General features: G+C 46.8%; 2 protein-coding genes across 2 annotated transcripts in view; one reads left to right on the plus strand and one right to left on the minus strand.

Annotated features, from left to right (window-relative positions):
- The window catches only part of NDUFS2 (NADH:ubiquinone oxidoreductase core subunit S2), a 43668-nt gene extending 32649 nt beyond the window's left edge, over positions 1–11019 (minus strand). Inside the window, exons 1-3 of the mRNA XM_015408831.1 lie at positions 10916–11019; positions 7886–7989; positions 599–789 (exon numbers count right to left, since the gene is read on the minus strand). Of these exons, the coding sequence (XP_015264317.1) occupies positions 599–789; positions 7886–7989; positions 10916–11001 (381 nt within the window). The 5' untranslated portion in view covers positions 11002–11019. The remainder of the gene's footprint in view (positions 1–598; positions 790–7885; positions 7990–10915) is intronic.
- A 972-nt stretch (positions 11020–11991) lies between these two features.
- LOC107108403 (cytochrome b-c1 complex subunit 8) lies at positions 11992–18335 on the plus strand. Its single transcript, XM_015408833.1, has 3 exons — positions 11992–12073; positions 16029–16196; positions 18089–18335. Exons 2-3 carry the CDS (start codon positions 16043–16045, stop codon positions 18181–18183), a joined length of 249 nt encoding a protein of 82 aa, XP_015264319.1. The 5' UTR covers positions 11992–12073; positions 16029–16042; the 3' UTR covers positions 18184–18335.
- Positions 18336–18952: the final 617 nt, after the last annotated feature.

Raw genomic sequence — 18952 nt, forward strand, 5'->3', positions numbered from 1 at the left:
CAAAGGACGGTATTTTCTGAAGTGGCCTGTTTATTGATCCAAGAGGTTGGTGAAGAGAAGAGGAAGAAGAAGAAGAGAAGATATTGGATTTATACCCCGCCCTTCACTTGGCATCTCACAGTGGCTTACAATCTCCTTTCCCTTCCCCTCCCCACAACAGACACCCTGTGAGGTAGGTGAAGGGCTGAGAGAGCTCTGAGGGAACTGCTCTTGAGAAAACAGCTCTGAGAGAACTTCTGGCTGACCCAAGGTCACACCAGCAGCTGCATGTGGAGGAGTGGGGAATTCAACCCGGTTCTCCCAGATTAGAGTTCACGCTTTTAACCGCTACACCAAAAGAGACGGGAGGGTTCAGACGGGATTGTGACGTGAAGATATTAGCAAGGATGGGAGAAGGAGAAGAACAGGCATCAAGCAGACAGCTAAATCTATGGTGGATTCAGGAGATCCAACTAACTGACAGGAAAGAGACACAAACCAGTATTAACTGGATGAACTAAAAAAAAAAGTGTGATCTGCGTACTCCCCCGTCTTTTGGGCTAGTCAAGGCATTGGACAAGGATACTTGGACAGAAACCACCTGGGGTGGAGGGCTTACCTGGAGATAGGTCTTGTACTCTATCAGCTTCTCCGTGCCCCGGTGCAACAGGCCAATGTGGGGGTCGCATTTCTTCACTGACTCCCCGCTCAGCTCCATGACCAACCGCAAGACCCCGTGAGCGGCAGGATGCTGAGGCCCGAAGTTGATTGTCAGGTTGGAGACTTTCTTCTCAGCCGGAGGATCAATATCTGTTTTGGACACACAAGGGTAAGGGGGCGGGGAGTCAACGTGCTTGCTTTTGGAGAGGCAAACGGGAGTTACGTACGTTTGGAGAGGAAGAGAGGCTGGCTCTGTAAGACAGCTGCGGTCAGTGGAAAACAGAAACACTGCCTCAGAAACAATCTCTTCTGCCGCAAGACCTGTTTCACACACGTGGCTGGAAACATCCCCTGTCAGTCTAATCCTCCGTCTTCCCCTTCCCCTGGAATCTGAACTGAGCTTGAATTCTTTGTTCAAATCGACTAAGATCAACAAATGTCAAAGGAAGGAAGGTTTAATTCGTTAATAAACAAAGGAAAAAAAGGAAGGAAGGTTTAATTCCTTAATACACTCATGCAAATCATTTTCATGTGCTTCAGAATGATTTACAGGAATCTCGGCTACAGATGGTTTCCCAACACTGGCCTGTGATCCATTGGTCAACTCCAACACAATCTCCCTTCTTCTTGCCCATCCTTGCCTCAAGTTGCGTGTAAAAAGTGATTAACAGACAGAAGATTCCCTCCAGCACTTTAACATAAAAACATAAGAGGAGCCATGATGGATCAGGCCAATGGCCCATCCAGCCCAACACTCTGTCGCAGTGGCCAAAAATACCAGGTGCCATCAGGAGGTCCAGCGGTGGAGCTAGGACACAAGAAGCCCCTCCCACTGTTGACCCCCCCCCAAGCACCAAGAAGACAGAGCATCACTTGCCCCAGAGCCCCTATCTATACCTTGTGGCTAATAGCCACGGATAGACCTCTGCTCCATATGCTTATCTAATTCCCTTCTGAAGCAATCACATTTTCCTAGATATTTGACTTGACAGACAAGACACAAGACAGAGGTGGACAACAAAGGTTTTATTTAACAGACATGTAATGCAGTTTCAGAGGGTAGCCCTGTTGGGTCTGCAGTAGAAGCACTAGTCCAGTAGCACTGTGGCAATTGGGGGGGGAGGAGGAAAGAGGAGAAGACTGGATTTATCCCCCGCCCTTCACTACCCAAATGATTCTCAGAGCTGCTTACAATCTCCTTTCCCCTCCCCACAACAAACACCCTGTGAGGTAGGCGGGGCTGAGAGAGCGCTTTCAAAAACTGCTCTTGAGAGAACAGCTCTGAGAGAACTTATAACTGACCCAAGGTCACACCAGGAGTGGCATGCAGAGGAGCGGGGAATCAAACCCGGTTCTCCCAGATTAGAGTCTGTGCTCCTAACCACTACTGGCTCTGAGTGAGGAAGGCTCTGAGGCAACTGCTCACTGTCCAGTTCCCAACTCTGGCCTCTTCGATAGATTGTTTAAACTCCCAACTGCTTACAATAAAATAAAAAGGGGGACACAAGCTTTGATTATAGGACTGGTAGCTATGCATTCCCTAACGGTCTCTTATTTGGGAACCTGCAACACCAAGGCTGTAATTATTTGTGGGATAAGCAGAAATCTCATTTTCCGAGATATCTGACTCGACAGATAAGACACAAGACAGAGATGGACAACAAAGGTTTTATTTAACAGAAAATAAAATATTTAAGAGATGAATGCTTTGGGTGGATGACTTCAAGGAGAGTAACTACACTGCAGCTGAGCCTTAAGTAAAGGAAATAAACCCTCAAGGCTTGCTCCGGTGACTAAGTGTCTGGAACGAAGGAATAAACAGGTGAGTTTAGCAGATGCGCGAGCGCAGCAGGGTGAGGAAGCCGGGGGCACTAGTCTCTCCACATCCCTAAAAGAGTAAGCACACATTCCACAAACAAATCTACAAAAATCGGAAGTTTTACATAAAGGGGGATTAAAAAAACAAATAAGAAGGCAATTATGAAGGTAGAATGCCAGCAGGGGGTTGGGGGCTACCCAGTGCATTGCGCTGAGTGCGACATGTACGACAGTCTGCCAACTGGACAGAAGTCATGGGCGTGTGCTCTGTGCAAGGAGCTCCCGTTTCTCAGGGAATGAGTTCACATCCTCAAGGCCAAGGTGGCTGACCTGGAGAAGCAGAGACAGACAGTTTACGCACACAGATAAGAGTCTCAGGGACTAGTTAGATGTGTCCCACTCAGAGAATGGCGGCCCCGCTGCTGTCAGGGAGCGTGAGGGTCCAGGGGAAACAGGGCACCGTTCTGATGAAAAGGGGAATGTTCCCTCAGAAGGGACTCCTTCTACAGCTGGTGAACATGTATCCTTTCACGCCAAGGAACCATTCCTGGGTAGGGAGGGGCTCTTGGTGACTCGATCCTTAGGCATGTAGATAGACGGGTGGCAAACCTGTGTACTGGGCTGCCTGGTGCAAAGGTGGTGGACATTACGCGTGGTCTAGATAGGCTGGTAGACAGTGTTGGGGAGGAGCCAGTGGTTGTGGTTCATGTTGGCACCAACAATGTGGGGAAATGTAGTCGTGTGGTCCTGGAAGAAAAGTTTAGGCTGCTAAGCAGGAGATTCAAGGCCAGGACCTCCAAGCTAGCCTTCTCAGAAGTGCTGCCTGTTCCACACGCAGGGCCAGCTACGCAGGCACAAATTAGGAGTCTCAATGGTGTACTGACTAGGGAGGAAATGTTTACGTTTGTTAGGCACTGGGATGCTTTTTGGAACAAGCGGGACCTGTACAAACTTGTCCCGAGAAGGAACCAGGATACCGGTGCTTAAAATTTTAAAAGTGGAAGAGCAGTTTTTAAACTAAATCTTGGGGGAAAGCTGACAGGAGATGGAATGTCTCTGGTTCGGGAAGGCAAACAATACTGACTGCCTGACAAGGTCTGGCCACAGGAGAAAGGTTGCAGGCCTAACATGTCTGGGAAATTACAAATGTTTATATGCAAATGCTAGAAGTGTCTGAGGTAAAAATGGGGAAGCTGGAATGTTTAGAGTGAGAGGAGAACATAGAACAAAGTTTGAATCCAGTGGCACTCTTTAAAACCAACAAAGTTTAATTCAAAGTATAAGTTTTTGTGTACATGCACATTTCTTCAGATACCAAGATATGGTGGGCATTTCAGAAACTTAATGGGATGAGGAAAATCAGTGGGATACAGTTATTCCTGGACATAAATTATATTGGAAGGAGAGGGAGAGTTGGTGGAGTGACTCTGTATGTCGGAGAAGGTATACAGTCCAGTAAGATTGAGAATGTAAGAGAAAAACAGATTCACTTACAGAAACGCTATGGGTGGAAATAGTGTGGCCCCGAAAAATTTAACCCTGGGAGTTTGTTATCGCTCACCAAATCAAAGGTTAGAGGATGAATTAAAAATAGCAAAAGAATCAAGGAAAGCAGTTAGATGAAATAACTGTGTCATAATAAATGATTTAACTAACCACACATTGATTGGGTCAATATGTGTTCATGTCGGGAGAAAGAGATTGGGTTTCTAGATACTCTCAATGACTGTGCCACAGAGCAGATGGTCACTGTACCAAGACGCCCTCTAAGCTGTGGAGTCTTGTGAGCAAAAATTCTGATTTGTGAGCTACTGACATTAAAGTTGTGAGTGAGCGATTTGGCTACTGCATAAGTTAGTTTGCTCTGGAGCCCTCCTTCCTGAGCTAAGACAAAAATGTGTGAGCCGGAGGCTAAAAAACTGTGAGCTAGCTCACACTAACTCAGCTTAGAGGAAACACTGCACTGAGCCTACCGAGGGAGAGTTGATCCTGGACTTGGTCCTAAGCATAGTTCCCTCTAAGCTGAGTTAGTGTGAGCCAGCTCACCGTTTTTTAGCCTCCGGCTCACACATTTTTGTGTTAGCTCAGGAAGGATGGCTCCAAAGCAAACTGATTTATGCAGCAGCCAAATCGCTCGCTCACAACTTTAATGCCAGTAGCTCACAAAGTAGAATTTTTGCTCACAAGACTCCACAGCTTAGAGGGAACATTGGTCCATATAATGCTCAAGACCTGGTGAGAGTTGTAACTGTGATAGCACCGAATGGGAACAGTGACCATATTGTTATTAAATTCAACATTTATATAAACAGGGAGCAGCCCCAAAAGACCAACATAACCACATTTACCTTTAGAACTTCTCTCAAATGAGGGGGCTTATGAAGAAGAAATGAAAAGGTAAGGTAAAGAGGGTCAAATCCCTTCAGGGAACTTGGAGATTATTTAAAGCTACAACCCTAGAAAATCAGATAAAATGTATACCGTAGGTTAGGAAAGGTACAAATGGGCTCTTTTTGTAGCAATTACTCATTTGCATATTAAGTGACACACCCCTAATGTAGCCAATCCTCCAAGAGCTTACAGAAGCTCCTGTAAGAAGAGCTCTGTAAGCTCTTGGAGGATTGGCTACTTTAGGGGTGTGTGGCCTAATATGCAAAGGAGCCCTGATATAAACAAAGTAATGGAAGCAGTAAAAGGTAAGAAGGATTCCTTCAAGCGTTGGAAAGCTAGTCTCAGTAAGGTTGACAACAGGGAGCAGAGGCCGTGGCAAATAAAATGTAAGTTGGTGATCAGACAGACAAAAAAGGACTATGAGGAACATATTGCAAAAATATAAAGATCAACAATAAAAATTTCTTCAAATACATTTTTAGCAGAAAACCACCAACCAGGGAGGCAGTGGGGCCCTTGGATGACCAAGTAGTAAAAATATTACTAAAGGATGATAGGGAAATGGCAGAGAAGCTGAATGCATTTTTTGCCTCTGTCTTCACTTTGGAAGATGGGAAGTGCTTGCCCACTCCAGAACCACCGATTTTGGGAGGGGTGTTGAAAGACCTGAGTCAGATTGAGCTGATGAGAGAGGAGGTCATACGATGGATGGACAAATTAAAAACTGACAAATCACCAGGCCCGGATGGCATACACCCAAGAGTTCTGAAAGAACTCAAGAGTGAACTTGTGGATCTCCTGACAAAAATATGCAATCTATCAATAAAATCTGCCTCCATTCCTAAAGACTGGAAGGTAGCTAACGTAATCCCCATCTTTAAAAAAGGTTCCAGAGTAGGGCTGCCAAGCCGCAGCGGGGGATCTGTGTGTCTTCACAGGATCCCTGCCACGGGGGACAGCGATACGCGTTGCACCGCCGTTGCCAGGATGTGACGCTACGTGTTGCTCTGGCAACGGGGCTGTTTGGAGTCCCGTTGCCAGAGCGACGCGTAGCGTCACATCCTGGCGATGGTGGTGCAACGCGTATCGCTGTCCCTCACGGCAGGGATCCTGTGAAGACGCACGGATCCCCCGCTGTGGCTTGGCAGCCCTATTCCAGAGAAGATCTGGGAAATTACAGGCTGGTCAGTATAACGCTGATACTGGGTAAATTGGTGGAATCTGTTATTAAAGATAGAATTGGTAGGCACATTGATGAACCAAAGCTATTGAGGAAGAAGCAGCATGGATTTTGTAAGGGAAGATCTTATCTCACTAAGCTGTTAAGAGTTCTTTAAGAGGGTGAATAAACATGTGGACAAGGGTGACCCAACAGATGTTGTTTATCTAGACTTCCTGAAAGCCTTTGATAAAGCTCCTCATCAAAGGTTCCTAAGTAAACTCAGTAGTCATCATGGGATAAGAGGACAAGTCCTCTTGTGGATTTAAACACTATTTAATTAACAGGAAACAGAGAGTGAGTATAAATGGGCAGTTTACACAGTGGACGGTGGTAAGCAGTGGCGTACTGTGGGGCTTGGTACTAGGTCCGGTGCTTTTTAACTTGTTCATTAATGATTTGGAGTTGGGAGTAAGCGGTGAAGTGGCTAAATTTGCAGATGACATTAATTGTTCAGGGTGGTGAGAACCGGGGAGGACTGTGAGGCACTCCACAGGGCTCTGTCGTGGCTGGGTGAGTGGGCGTCAACGTGGCAAATGAGGTTCAATGTGGGCAAGTGTAAAAGTAATGCAGACTGGAGCCAAAAATCCTATCTATAAATACATGTTGATGGGGTCTGAAATGACAGTAACTGACCAGGAGAGAGGTCTTGGAGTCGTGGTAGCTGACTCACTGAAACGTCAACTCAGTGTGCAACGGCAGTAAAAAAGGCCAACGCTATGCTGGGGATTATTAGGAAGGGAACTGAAAACAAATCAACCAGTTGGGGAGTAGTGGCACAGAGGATTTATCCTCTGGTTATAATAGTAACATCTGAGCTGAACAGGCTTGCTGTCAGTTCTAGCCCCGCGCTGGTGTGAGCTACCAGCCCTGTCCCCAGCTCACTGTCTACCCAGCGGTTCGAAAGCTTCGGCGAGTAGATAAAATGGGTACCACTCCTTAGAGAGAGTGGGCACACTGACGCCTCCCCGTGGGGTGGAGCGGTGTTAGCCGGCGAACGGAAGTCCAGCTCACAAGATTGGAAAGCCTAGAGAGATCTCCTCGGCATGAAGAAAGCCTGTAATGGGCCATTCCGGCCAGGCGGTGGCAGTGCGGCGCTACAACTCAAAGGAGTCTGGAGAAAAGCTGATGCCATCAAATCAGGCCGAGGAAAAATGCCATCCGGATGACGTCTCATCTTCAAACTGAACGAAACCCTCGTCGGCAGCAAATGTGTGTGAATTAAGATGTATATATGTTGTCCTCCCTTACCCCACAAATCATTGTTAGTCTCTCGTAATATTGAGTAACTGAATCGCTCAGAGCCAGCAAGCTCTGCAGGATTGAACGATCAATAAATTGAAAGATTATATTATTATTATCATAATGACCCTGTATCACAGCCTTGGAAAAAGTGCACAAAAGGGCAACTAAAACGATTAAGGGGGTGGAACACTTTCCCTATGAAGAAAGGTTAAAGCGCTTGGGGCTCTTTAGCTTGGAGAAACGACGGCTGAGGGGTGACATGATCGAGGTTCACAGCATTATGCACGGGATAGAGCAGGCAGAGAAAGAGGTACTTTTCTCCCTTTGTCACAATACAAGAACTCGTGGGCATTCGATGAAATTGCTGAGCGGTCAGGTTAGAACGGATAAAAGGAAGGACTTCTTCACCCAAAGAGTGATTAATGGCTAAGCCCTTTTGAGCCACACAGGAAAGGCAGTGCATGCACATTTTAAGAGATAATCAAAATTATAGGGGTGGCTCCCAACAAAAATCCTTTCTGACAAGTAACCACACAGCACCTGCTTCTCCCCCAGCCAAAGAAAGAAACTCACCGTTCCACGGAGGAGGGACCCACTTTTCTGTCTCTTTGCTGGGGTACATGACAGCACCTCCATACTGCTGATACCACTCCACATCGGGCTGCCACTGCTTTCCTCTGCCAGGGGAAAAGGAGAGCAAAGCAATCAAGACCTGGCCAACTCCCGAAGCCTACCTTACAGGGGTGTTGTGAGGGTAAAGCAGGAGAGAGGAGAACAGTGTAAGCTGCTCTGGGTCTCCACTGGAGAGAAAGCCAGGATATGAATGATGTAAATAAATAAACGGAAAAACGTAACAACAAGGTGTATAATGCAAACCAAAGAGGGCACAGGTTGTTAGCTAGCTTGTGAATCAGGACAAGGGACGCTGCTTCTGCTGCATATCCAAATGACTGAGTTGCACAGGTTGGCCACATTCTCCTAGGTAAGGCCTTGTGCTGCACAAGAAGTTCAACAGGTAGTGTCACCTCTCACTAAATCTCTGCACTACCTCACTAAATCTGTTAATTAAGAGCCAATTTGATGTAGTGGTTAAGTGCACAGACTCTAATCTGGGAGAACCGGATTTGATTCCCCACTCCTCCACTTGCACCTGCTGGGTGACCTTGGGCAAGCCATAGTTCTGCCACAGCTGTTCTTGAAAAAAGAGCAGCTCCACCTACCTCACAGGGTGTCTGTTGTGGGGAGGGGAAGGGAAAGGAGTTTGTAAGCCGCTCTGAGACACCTTTGGGTAGTGAAGGGCGGGGTATAGATCCAATCTCCTCTTCTTCTTCTTTTACCTCACAGGGTGTCTGTTGTGGGGAGGGGAAGGGAAAGGAGTTTGTAAGCTGCTCTGAGACTCTCTTGGGTAGTGAAGGGCGGGGTATAAATCCAATCTCTTCTTCTGCACAGGGAGAAGCTACAGTGTTAAGACTTCTCCTCTATGCAGCTACAGTGTTAAGACTTCTCCTCTATGCAGCTATTACAGGCCCAGAATCTCTTTCAGGAAGGGGGGGGGGGAAAGATGGCTAGTTTTTGTTCATTTGTTTGTTTCATTGCAGGAAGCAAAAATAGCTACTGCTAGTAAGTATGGAGAAGGGGAAGAGGAGAGGGACAAGGACGATCAGCCCTAGGAGGAAAGGCTGAGGGACTTGGGAATGTTCAGTCTGGAGAAGAGGAGGCTGAGGGGGTCATGACTGCTCTCTTGAAGTATTTGAAGGGCTGCCACTTAGAGGAGGGCAGGGAGCTGTTCCTGTTGACAGCAGAGGAGAGGACACACATCAATGTATTTATAGTACAGGCAGAAAGGTACCAGCTGGATATTAGGAAGAATTTTTTTCCCCCAGTAAGAGTTGTGGAACAGTGGAATCAGTGGCCTAGGGAGGTGGTGAGCTCCCCCTCACTGGCAGCCTTCAAGCAGCCAGAGATGCTTTAGGCTGATCCAGCATTGATAAGGGGGTTGGACTGGATGGTCCGTATGGCCCCTTCTCACTATATGATGATTCTATCTAAATTTATTACCAGAAGGAGAAAGCTGCTTTTTATTTTTACACAGCGATAAGCATGTCTAATCCTAGGAACCAGAAAAAGTTGTCACTTTTTATTAGCCTCACTACTACATCTTTAACAGCAACCTTACACTAGTGTTGCCAACTAGCCTGCAGGAAAATGTCCTGTCCCTTTAATAGAGGTTTAATGCATGGAGATGGGAGAGCTGAAGCTTTCCATGGCATGGAGATAACATCCCTTTCAGCCTCTCTTAAAGGGCAGAATGTTTTTCTCCTGGCCAGTTGGCCACCCGACACACAGAAATAAAGCAGAAGAAGCTTTTTCCTGGTATGGAGATGAAGGAGTGGGAGAAGTATTATTTGCTACTGTTAAAGCAATGGGGGTAGTAAGAAAAGGGGCAAATGTAGAGGCTGTGGGGCTTGATTGTGCAGCACTCGTTAGCCCTGTTTGAAATGTATCAAAACACAGCATGCTTTTACCACAGATGTTTGTTCAGATGTTAAAGATATAGTCTCTCTTGTTTTTAGCCAGTTTGGTGTAGTGGTTAAGTGCGCGGACTCTAATCTGGGAGAACTCGGTTTGATTCCCCACTCCTCCACTTGCAGCTGCTAGATGAGCTTGGGCAAATCATAGTTCTGGCACAGCTGTTCTTGAAAAAGAGCAGTTTCTGTCAGAGCTCTCTCAGCCCCACCTATCTCACAAGGTGTCTGTTGTGGGGAGGGGAAGGAGTTTGTAAACCGCTCTCCGACTCCTTTGGGCAGTGAAGGGCGGGGTATAAATCCAATCTCAACCAATCTCTCTTAATAGATTATCGCTAATATAAGGAAAGTTCTCGTTGATTCTTTTAAAGAGAGAACTCATCCCAAAACAATGTAATTTTGTTTTACTGTCTGCTTCTATATTTGAAACGTGTATTCTTACTAATATATCTGATTTTACTTGTATGTAATAACCAATGCTCTCTCTAAGCTGTGGAGTCTTGTGAGCAAAAAATCTGCTTTGTGAACTACTGGCATTAAAGTCGTGGGCAAGCGATTTGGCTACTGCATAAATTAGTTTGCTCTGGAGCCCTCCTTCCTGAGCTAAGACAAAAATGTGTGAGCTAGAGGTTAAAAAACTGAGCTAGCTCAAACTAGCTCAGCTTAGAGGGAACACTGGTAACAACCTATAATGTTTGATAAATCTGATGAATGTGTATTTCCCCCTACCCTCTTTCCTTTTGTACACCACTTTCTTTTTGAGAAAATAAAAAAAACTGATCACAAAAAAAACACACAGCATGCCACACAAAAGCAGACGGTAACTCTTGGTAAGTGCAGAGTGTTTTCCCTTTACTAGCGAGTAACCACAACTTGCCCACATACACGTCCCATCAGAGAACAGGGCTTCCAGGTCAGAATGTGGCTGTCAAGAGAATTAAGAGCTTGATACTCCTCCAGAAGCCAACCTGATGCGGTGGAGAAGCGACTTAACGACAAGGAGGGGAGGCTGCAGCACACACAGTTATGGAGGAGATTGCAAAAAAATTCCAACCGTGCACCAGAAAGAGAACATTACCTGGTGGGAGCCGTCCCCAGCCCAGTGCCTTTTAACCATGACCCTGAAGGTGCCCGCAATCTCCATAAGGACCTGAGCGCCGCCATCTTCCCTTGCGGCACCGCGGAATCCCAACAACGTCACAAAGGCGCATGCTCTGTTTCCTTGTCGGGCTTTCAAAGCCGCCATTATTGTTGTGGGCATACGGACTCTCCCCCCCCCATGCGAGGTGAAGCTACGACTCGGTGGCTTCAGGAGCCGCCGCTGAACCGGCGCCAAACCAGTTGCGCATGCTCAGTAAATAGATCCAGGTGGGTAGCCGTGTTGGTGGGAAGCAGCAGAATAAAGTTGGAGTCCAGAGTGGCACTGGCACCTTTAAGACCAGCAAAATCTTATTCTGGGTATAAGCTTTCGTGTGCACGCACACTTCTTCAGATTGAACTGCTTTCCCTCTCCCACATCTCTGTTTTGATAGTTTTTAAGAATAAACGGATCTGCCCAATGCTGGTCCATGGGGTCGCGAAGAGTCGGACTCGACTGTGCGACTGAACAACAACAACCAATAAATGCACGCCGCACAATTTGGTTAGTCTGTCAGATGCCGCTGGGCTCCACTTTAATGTCCCCGGGTATCTAAGCTAGGGTTGCCAGGTCTGGGTTGGAAAATACCTGGAGACTTTGGGGGTGGATCCAGGAGAGGGTGGGGTTTGGGGAGTGGCCGCAGCATGGTACCATACCATCGAGTCCACCCTTCAAAACAGCCATTTTCTCCAGGGGAGCTGATCTCTGTCAGCTGGAGATCTCCAGGCCCCACCTGGAGGTTGGGAACCCTAATCTAAGCAAAGGCAAGGCCAGTGGCTTCACTAGCTTCTGTTGAGCATGCTCGCTAGTAAGGCACTCCCAGACATCTAAGTCGCGGCAAGACTGGGGGGCGCCATCTGCTGCTATTGAGATTTTGTGCAAGATTATTTGCAAGCTAAGTGAGGGCAATACCACAGTTTGTTGGCTTCAAGTTCTCCTACTGAGCATGCTCAATAATAGAGTGCCGCGTTATAGGACGCCGTGGCGGTTGTGACCGCTTAAACGGAAGTGGCGTTAGCATTCCGGAAACGGAAGGAAATATCTGTTACGCTGAGGCTGGAGTGGGAAGTGGTGACCTTTCTGGAGGACGCCGAGCGGGTGGGTAGCTCGACTCTTAATTTCGGTCGCAGTTTTTTGTCTCCAAGCGAGCAAGCGGGGTTCTCAGGAGGCGGCAAGGACTGTTCTCTGTTTGCCATCCCTGCTGCTTGGGAGGGCGACGCGGACTGCCCTATGGCAGATGGGCTGGCCAAAGACCTTTTCCCATTACTGTAGTTAGTTGCATGTTTAGTTGCATGTTAGGCTTTCAAGGTCTCCCCCCAACCCAACAACGCGATTTTCAGTAGCGCCAATAACCAATGCAAATATCTATTAAAGCCTAATAACATCCACGGAGGACTCGCTCTTGGAAGGATTAAGATGGCCCTCCGTGTTTGTCGTAGTAGAAAAGAGCAAGATTCCAGAAGCACCTTAAAAGATTAACAAAATATGTAGCAGGCAGTGTTCCCTCTAAGCCGAGTTAGTGTGAGCTAGCTCACAGATTTTTAGCCTCCAGCTCACAGATTTTTGTCTTCGCTCAGGAAAGATGGCTCCAGAGCAAAGTAATTTATGCAGCAGCCAAATCGCTCACAATTTGAATGCCAATAGCTCACAAAGTAGAATTTTTGCTCACAGGGCTCCGCAGCTTAGAGGGAGCATTGGTGGCAGGGTAGGAGCTTTTGCGAGTCCAGTCACACCAGCTATTGTCATTTCCCTGCTAATGTCATTCTGCATCTGAAATCACTCCACTTTCCAGTACATAGGATTTATTATTATTATTAATGGATAGATGGACTGCCATTCTAGCTGTATCTGAAGAAGTGAGCTGTGACTCATGAAAGCTCCAGCCCTGCCACATATTTTATTAGTCTTTAAGGTGCTACTGAAGTCTTGCTCTTTTCTCTTGGAAGGGTGCCTGACTAATCCCCTCTCCCCATGTGATGATTTTAAGGATGGTGTTTGTTTGATTTAGAGCATACTTATTCAACAAAGGGTCTTCAAAATGGATTGTGATTTTTTTAAGAGTACTGTCAGTACATTAGCCCCTTGGTGTTCTGTGTTAGATTTTTGTTCTTTTGGAATGCAGTTGTTGAGTAGTGCATACTTTTAACAGGAGTAGAGCGCTTAACAGTGAACTCTTAGAACAAAGTTTTAGTCCAGTTGCACCTTTAAAACCAACAACATTTTAATTCTGAGTATAAGCTTTTGTGTGCATGCACACTTCTTCGGGTGCATTGAAACAGATTTCCTCAACCATTACATATAGGTAGAGAGAGGGTGGGGCTAGTTAGAGTCAAAATGCGTAAGTAACTGAGTGATAAGCATAGCTAAGATTGGATTAAAGCAGTTGGTAAGACCTGTGAATAGCAGCAAATTAGCATATAGGTAATAAAACAGTTAACAAACAGATGAGAGAACTGAGTTTGAGTCCAGTGGCACTATTAAGACAAACAAAGCTTAAATCTTGGTATAAGCAAGAACTGAGTGACTTAGCATGTGTAGTGAGATAAGAACCCAATATCTCTGTTAAGTCCTGGGAGTTCCATTGTCCTGAGTGTTGTAATAACTTGTAATTCAAGAATCTCCCATTCCAGTCTGTTTCTGAAATTCCTTTGCTGTGAAACAGCGACTTTGAGGTCCCCCACTGAGTGCCTTGGGAGGATGAATTGTTCTCCTACAGCTTTCTCAAATTTTGTGACCCCCTATGTAGAGAACTGAAGGGTGTTGTTGGCATTTAATGGCAATGTTAGAAGATGAGCAAGTGAATGTGCCTGAGATGGTGTTGTTGAAGTTGTTGTGACTTCTGGGTGTATGTCACGGGTGTATGTTACGGCAAAGTTGGCATCTGGGTGTATTGCAAATCTGGGTAATAGTGTCCTTGTGCAAATTAGCTGTTGTATTATGGGGGGGGGGGAGCTGTTTTATGTATACTTTCTTACGAGTAAGTTCTGCTTAACTCGGTGGATGTAAACATACACAGAACTGTACTGCCCTGTGAACTAAGCAGGAAGCTTCTGATTTGCCCCCAGATTTTATTTTGTTATTGGCTCCATGTGGTAGTTGCTGGTAGGAAGAGAAGTCTTAACTAGAGGTGGTTGCAGAAGTAACGGAAGGATGCTGGGTTGTTGCCTCCGTGGCTTGAGGAAGGGGAATCCAGGAACAACGTCAGCCGTCCACAGGAGAAGGCGGAGGATTGCTCTGTTTTCCATCCCTGTTGCCAATGTTCCCTCTAAGCTGTGGAGTCTTGTGAGCAAAAAATCTACTTTGTGAGCTACTGGTATTACAGTTGTGAGCAAGTGATTTGTCTACTGCATACATTAGTTTGCTCTGGAGCCATCTTTCCTGAGCTAAGACAAAAATGTGTGAGCTGGAGACTAAAAAACTGTGAGCTAGCTCACACTAACTCAGCTTAGAGGGAACACTGCCTGTTGCTGGTACAAGAACTTGCAGACGCAGGGTTTAATGCTTTGTGAACGGTCTTGTTTTGCAACTGACTCAGTTACAATGACTTTATGTGATTCTGATATTTTGTCAAGCCGCTCTGAGTGTGCGAATGGGAAAGTGGAAAAGAAATAAAATGGACCTTTTGTTGGTTCCTTCAGTGATGAGTAACCATAAAATACAGGCCTAAAAAAGTATACGTTAAAGTAAGTCAAATAAGAGGTGAGCTGAAAAGCCAGATTAATTTCCCGAACCCATTCTGAAGGGGAGGACTGCTGAATTACAGTACAGTCCTATTCATGTTTCCTTCCGTTCTGCTGTGTAAAACATTACCTTTACTCCCAGGAAAGTGTGTGTAAGGTGGAGCCCCAGGCTGCAAACAATTTTATTTATTTATTAAATTAGATTGATAACCCGCCCTTCCCTGCAGAACAGGGCGCAGGGCGGTGTACATCAGTGAATGGCCCAAAGTCATGGTATAAGTAAGAGCTAACAAAATAATCTGATTTCTGAAATCAGTCTAAAACTGTTATCATGGCACTGAACTAAATTAAGTTTATTTTCTGTGTCACGCTAACTTACTAGAAACACTGTTCCTGATCTGGGGAGGGGTGCGTGTTGTCAGTCACATTAAGACCAGGAAGATCCCGCTTCAAAACCCTAACTGGTGATGAAACTCAGTGAGCGGCCTTGGGTGAATTACACTTTTAGCACAGCCTTCCTTACAGTTTTCTGCCAGGATCATATTTGGGAGAGAAGAACCATGTGGACAGCTATCCCAAAGCTTTGCAGAAATAAATTGCCCCAGGGGTCATTTCCTGTGGGAGCGCACAGGAGCAGAGCTCCGGCAGTAAGGAGCCCAGGGGGCAGGCACATGCAACAAGCCCCGCCCCCTGCTTCCAACAGCCCTCAGTTGGGCCATGAGGAGCAAGAAGCAACCAGGTAAGTTGCAGAGCCCCCCCCCCGGCCCGCCTTCAGGTACAAGCTCTCCCTTCTCTGTGAGGGCAGATCTGCGTGTTCCCCCCCAATAGCTAGCAATCCAAAACAGTCCAATGGAGCCTGAGCGGTGGGTGTTGCCTTCTGACACACTTCCGGTGAGGTCAGGGAGTGTGGCATATGCAAATAAGTTATGCTAATAAGTTATGCTAATGAGCTCCTGCACCTCTTTTTCTACTAAATGACCCCTGAATTACCCCGCAGTGCTTAAGATCAGTCACATTATAATGCTTCAAGTAAAGCGTAAAGGGCTCTTGACGAATTTTTTTGAGTAGTGGGACATGGTGGTTCGAATCAATTTATGAGGTGGGTGGGTGGGTTTCAAGAAAACCAGGATTATATGAACACAGGAGTCTTTGAAGTAACTTGTTCGTGATTAGGGGGGAGAGGAGAAGCTGATAATTACCTTTTTTTAAAAAACGTTGAGGATGGAATCAAAGCCTTTCATCCCATCTAACCTAAAACACATAAGCATGTGGTCCTCGGAACACTTCTCCAAAGATCCACATATGCATTTGGAGAAGGAACACCTGAAAACTGTTAACACCCAAATTTCCTTTGCTCTATGTTGCTTTTGTAGAAAAACCTGCCAAGATGGGTCTGGAGTTTGGAAACCTGGCACGCGTGAGACACGTGATCACCTACAGCTTGTCTCCCTTTGAACAGAGAGCATTTCCCAACTACTTCTCCAAAGGGATTCTCAACGCCTGGCGGCGATTCAGTTCACAGTTCTTCCGGGTGGCTCCTCGTAAGTGAAAAACCCTTTGATGTTGTTCAGACTGCTCTTTCTGTGTGCTGCCTACTATTTATGTCAGGGGTCCCCAGCAATGCTCCCTATAAGCTGTGGAGTCTTGTGAGCAAAAATTCTACTTTGGGAGCTACTGGCATTAAAGTGGTGAGCGAGCGATTGGGCTACTGCATCAATTAGTTTGCTCTGGAGCCGTCCTTCCTGAGCTGAGACAAACAATGGGTGAGCTAGCTCACACTAGCTCAGCGGGGAACGCTAGCCCCCAAACCCTTTTGAGCCTGTGGGCACCTTTGGAATTCTGACAGTGTGGTCGGCGCGGCCACTAAATCGCTGCCTCCAAATGGCGGTGCGGGAGGTGGAGCCAGCTACAAAATGGCTGCTGCAGCTTAACTTAGCCACACGGTAAAGATCCTTGTGGTGTGGTGGCAGCTGTCGCCAAAGCAACATATTTTAAAATCTCCGATAATCGGAAGCCTTGCTGGGCAGAAGCCCCACCTTGCCCTGCCCACTTTCTAAAAGCCTTTGGCATGCACCATGATGCCCACCGGCACCATTTTGGGGGACCCTGCTGTACGTGCATGTAGATAAACTGTTGTAACCAATGCTCCCTCTAATCTGTGGAGTCTTGTGAGCAAAAATTCTACTTTGGGAGCTACTGGCCTTAAAGTGGTGAGTGAGCAATTTGGCTACTGCATAAATGAGTTTGGTCTGGAGCTCTCCTTCCTAAGCTATGACAAAAAAGGTGTGAGCCGGAGGCTAAAAAACCGTGAGCTAGCTCACACTAACTCAGCTTAGAGGGAACACTGGTCGTAACTGTAACTGTTGAGGGTCTAGCGCCTTGAAGTCTGTCGGATCAGGACAGACTCGGACTCAAACTTAGAGCAGTACATGGATACCCAAGGCCGGGAATGAAGGCCAGTAAACGCGAGCTAGTTGCAGAAGCCGGAAATCTTGGCGTGTGCGTCTGCCATCACACGGAAGAGGGAACATTCACCGTGAATTTGGTGAGTTTGTTTTTTCGGAAAAGCACTAGATGGAGCAAGAGAGCAGCATGAAAGCAGAAGTCTCCCATCGTCAGTAGACAACCCGGGTGTTTGCCAGCTGCTCTTCCGCGTGCTCCCGAAGTATAAGAGCCTTAATGTAATTACATTGTTATGTCCTCCCGCTCATTAGCGTGTACCGAATTAATAGTGATTAACGCTAAACGATGGCATTTACGCAGCTCGTTTCAAGTGTTCGGAGAGCTTCACGTGTGGCCACTAATTCTTACAGCAGCATATAGTAGGTATTGTGGCCTTTTGGATATACTGGGTTTGAACACTTTAATTGATCATTTTGGTTGAATTAAAGAGGAGTGGAAGACATCGCACCACACCGTGGTGGGGAGGACATACCTAGAGCTGTGTGTGTTAAGCGGCATCGAGTCGCTGCTGCCGACCTATGAATCAATGTCCTCCAAAACGTCCTTTTGTTGACAGCCCGCTCAGGTCTTGCAAACTGAGGGCCGCGGCTTCCTTAATTGAACCAATCCATCTCTTGTTGGATCGTCCTCTTTTCCTGCGGCCTTCAGCTTTTCCAAGCTTTATTGTCTTTTCCAGTGACCTAGATAGATTTTGATGGGAATGAAGGCGAACCAAAGATTCGCCACAGCCGAGGAGCTCCTGGCTAAACAGTATTTCTGAAAACTCTGGAACATCTTATAGAAGGTGTTGCTAGAGCTCGTACCCATAAGGGTGTTAATGCGATACGCAACCCGTAACACTTCGGAACACGCTCACCGCAAGATTTTAAGATCTCCCCAGTATTGGTCTCAGGTTTTTGAAGTGCTTCCTATCAGGATAGTTTTTTTTTAACGAGTACTCAATACTTGGTGTTGTGTTTGTTTCCCTAAGCATTTATCATCGGCTATATGATTTATTCCTGGGGGACGGAAGAATTTGAACGCCTGAAAAGGAAGAACCCTGCCGACTACGCGAACGATGAATAATCCGAATCTGGCCGAGAACCATTATGGCATCTTACCCGTGTCAGCGCTTGTTCTGCCTCCTGGCTCGTTGAAAAACACTTAAAAAAAATTATAAAGACAAAAAAAAACCCACTTAAAAAGTCTCGTTCAATAAACCTGTATTTCTGATCCCACCTCTGACTAATTCTTTGAAGCTTGTGTCAGAGAGACGTCCTATGGTGGGGTGGGACTGGCTGCCCTTTGCTGCCTCCCTTTCTCTCTCTGTTAAAAAAGACACTGGTTTTATTTCTTTGTTAGATTTTTTGTTTAGTTGCCATTCACCACAAAGGTCTCGCGACAACTTACAACATTAAAACCAATAAGACAAAAGGGAGCGGTGGCGCAGGCAATACGACGCCTGCGGTTAACATCTGTAGCGAACAGCCATAATGGCTGTTCGAATCCCCACCGCGGCCGGGTTGAGCCCCCGTCCCTCGTCCCAGCTCCCGCCAACCCAGCAGCTCTAATAACAACAGAGGAATGGGTACCTGCCCTAGGTGGCAGGGGGCACCCTCCTCCTGGCTCTGCGCTGGGAAGGCGATCGGCAGCGGCGAGGAAAAGGAGAGACGGCGGCGGCGACGGCGAGAAAGAAATGGCGGCGGAGAGCGACCCAGGAAGGCAGCGGCCGGACCGAGTGAAAAGGCGGAGTTGGAGCCGGAGCAACGCGGTGACGCGGGACGTAGCGTGGCAGGAGCTGTTGGGACATTGGCCGTAAGCTGCGCCCGAGACGCGGCGCTCCGAAGGAGAGAAA

Source organism: Gekko japonicus, unplaced genomic scaffold, assembly GCF_001447785.1.
Source record: "Gekko japonicus isolate JY-2015 unplaced genomic scaffold, Gekko_japonicus_V1.1 scaffold3964, whole genome shotgun sequence".
Classification (NCBI taxonomy): Eukaryota; Metazoa; Chordata; class Lepidosauria; order Squamata; family Gekkonidae; genus Gekko; species Gekko japonicus.

What these genes read in the sequence shown, in the direction of transcription:
- LOC107108403 (XM_015408833.1), top strand. Translation starts at nt 16,043, where the DNA reads ATGGGTCTGGAGTTTGGAAACCTGGCACGCGTGAGACACGTGATCACC. An exon ending in GTTCTTCCGGGTGGCTCCTC is followed by an intron (nt 16,197 to 18,088) that starts GTAAGTGAAAAA and finishes TGTTTCCCTAAG; the next exon opens with CATTTATCATCGGCTATATG.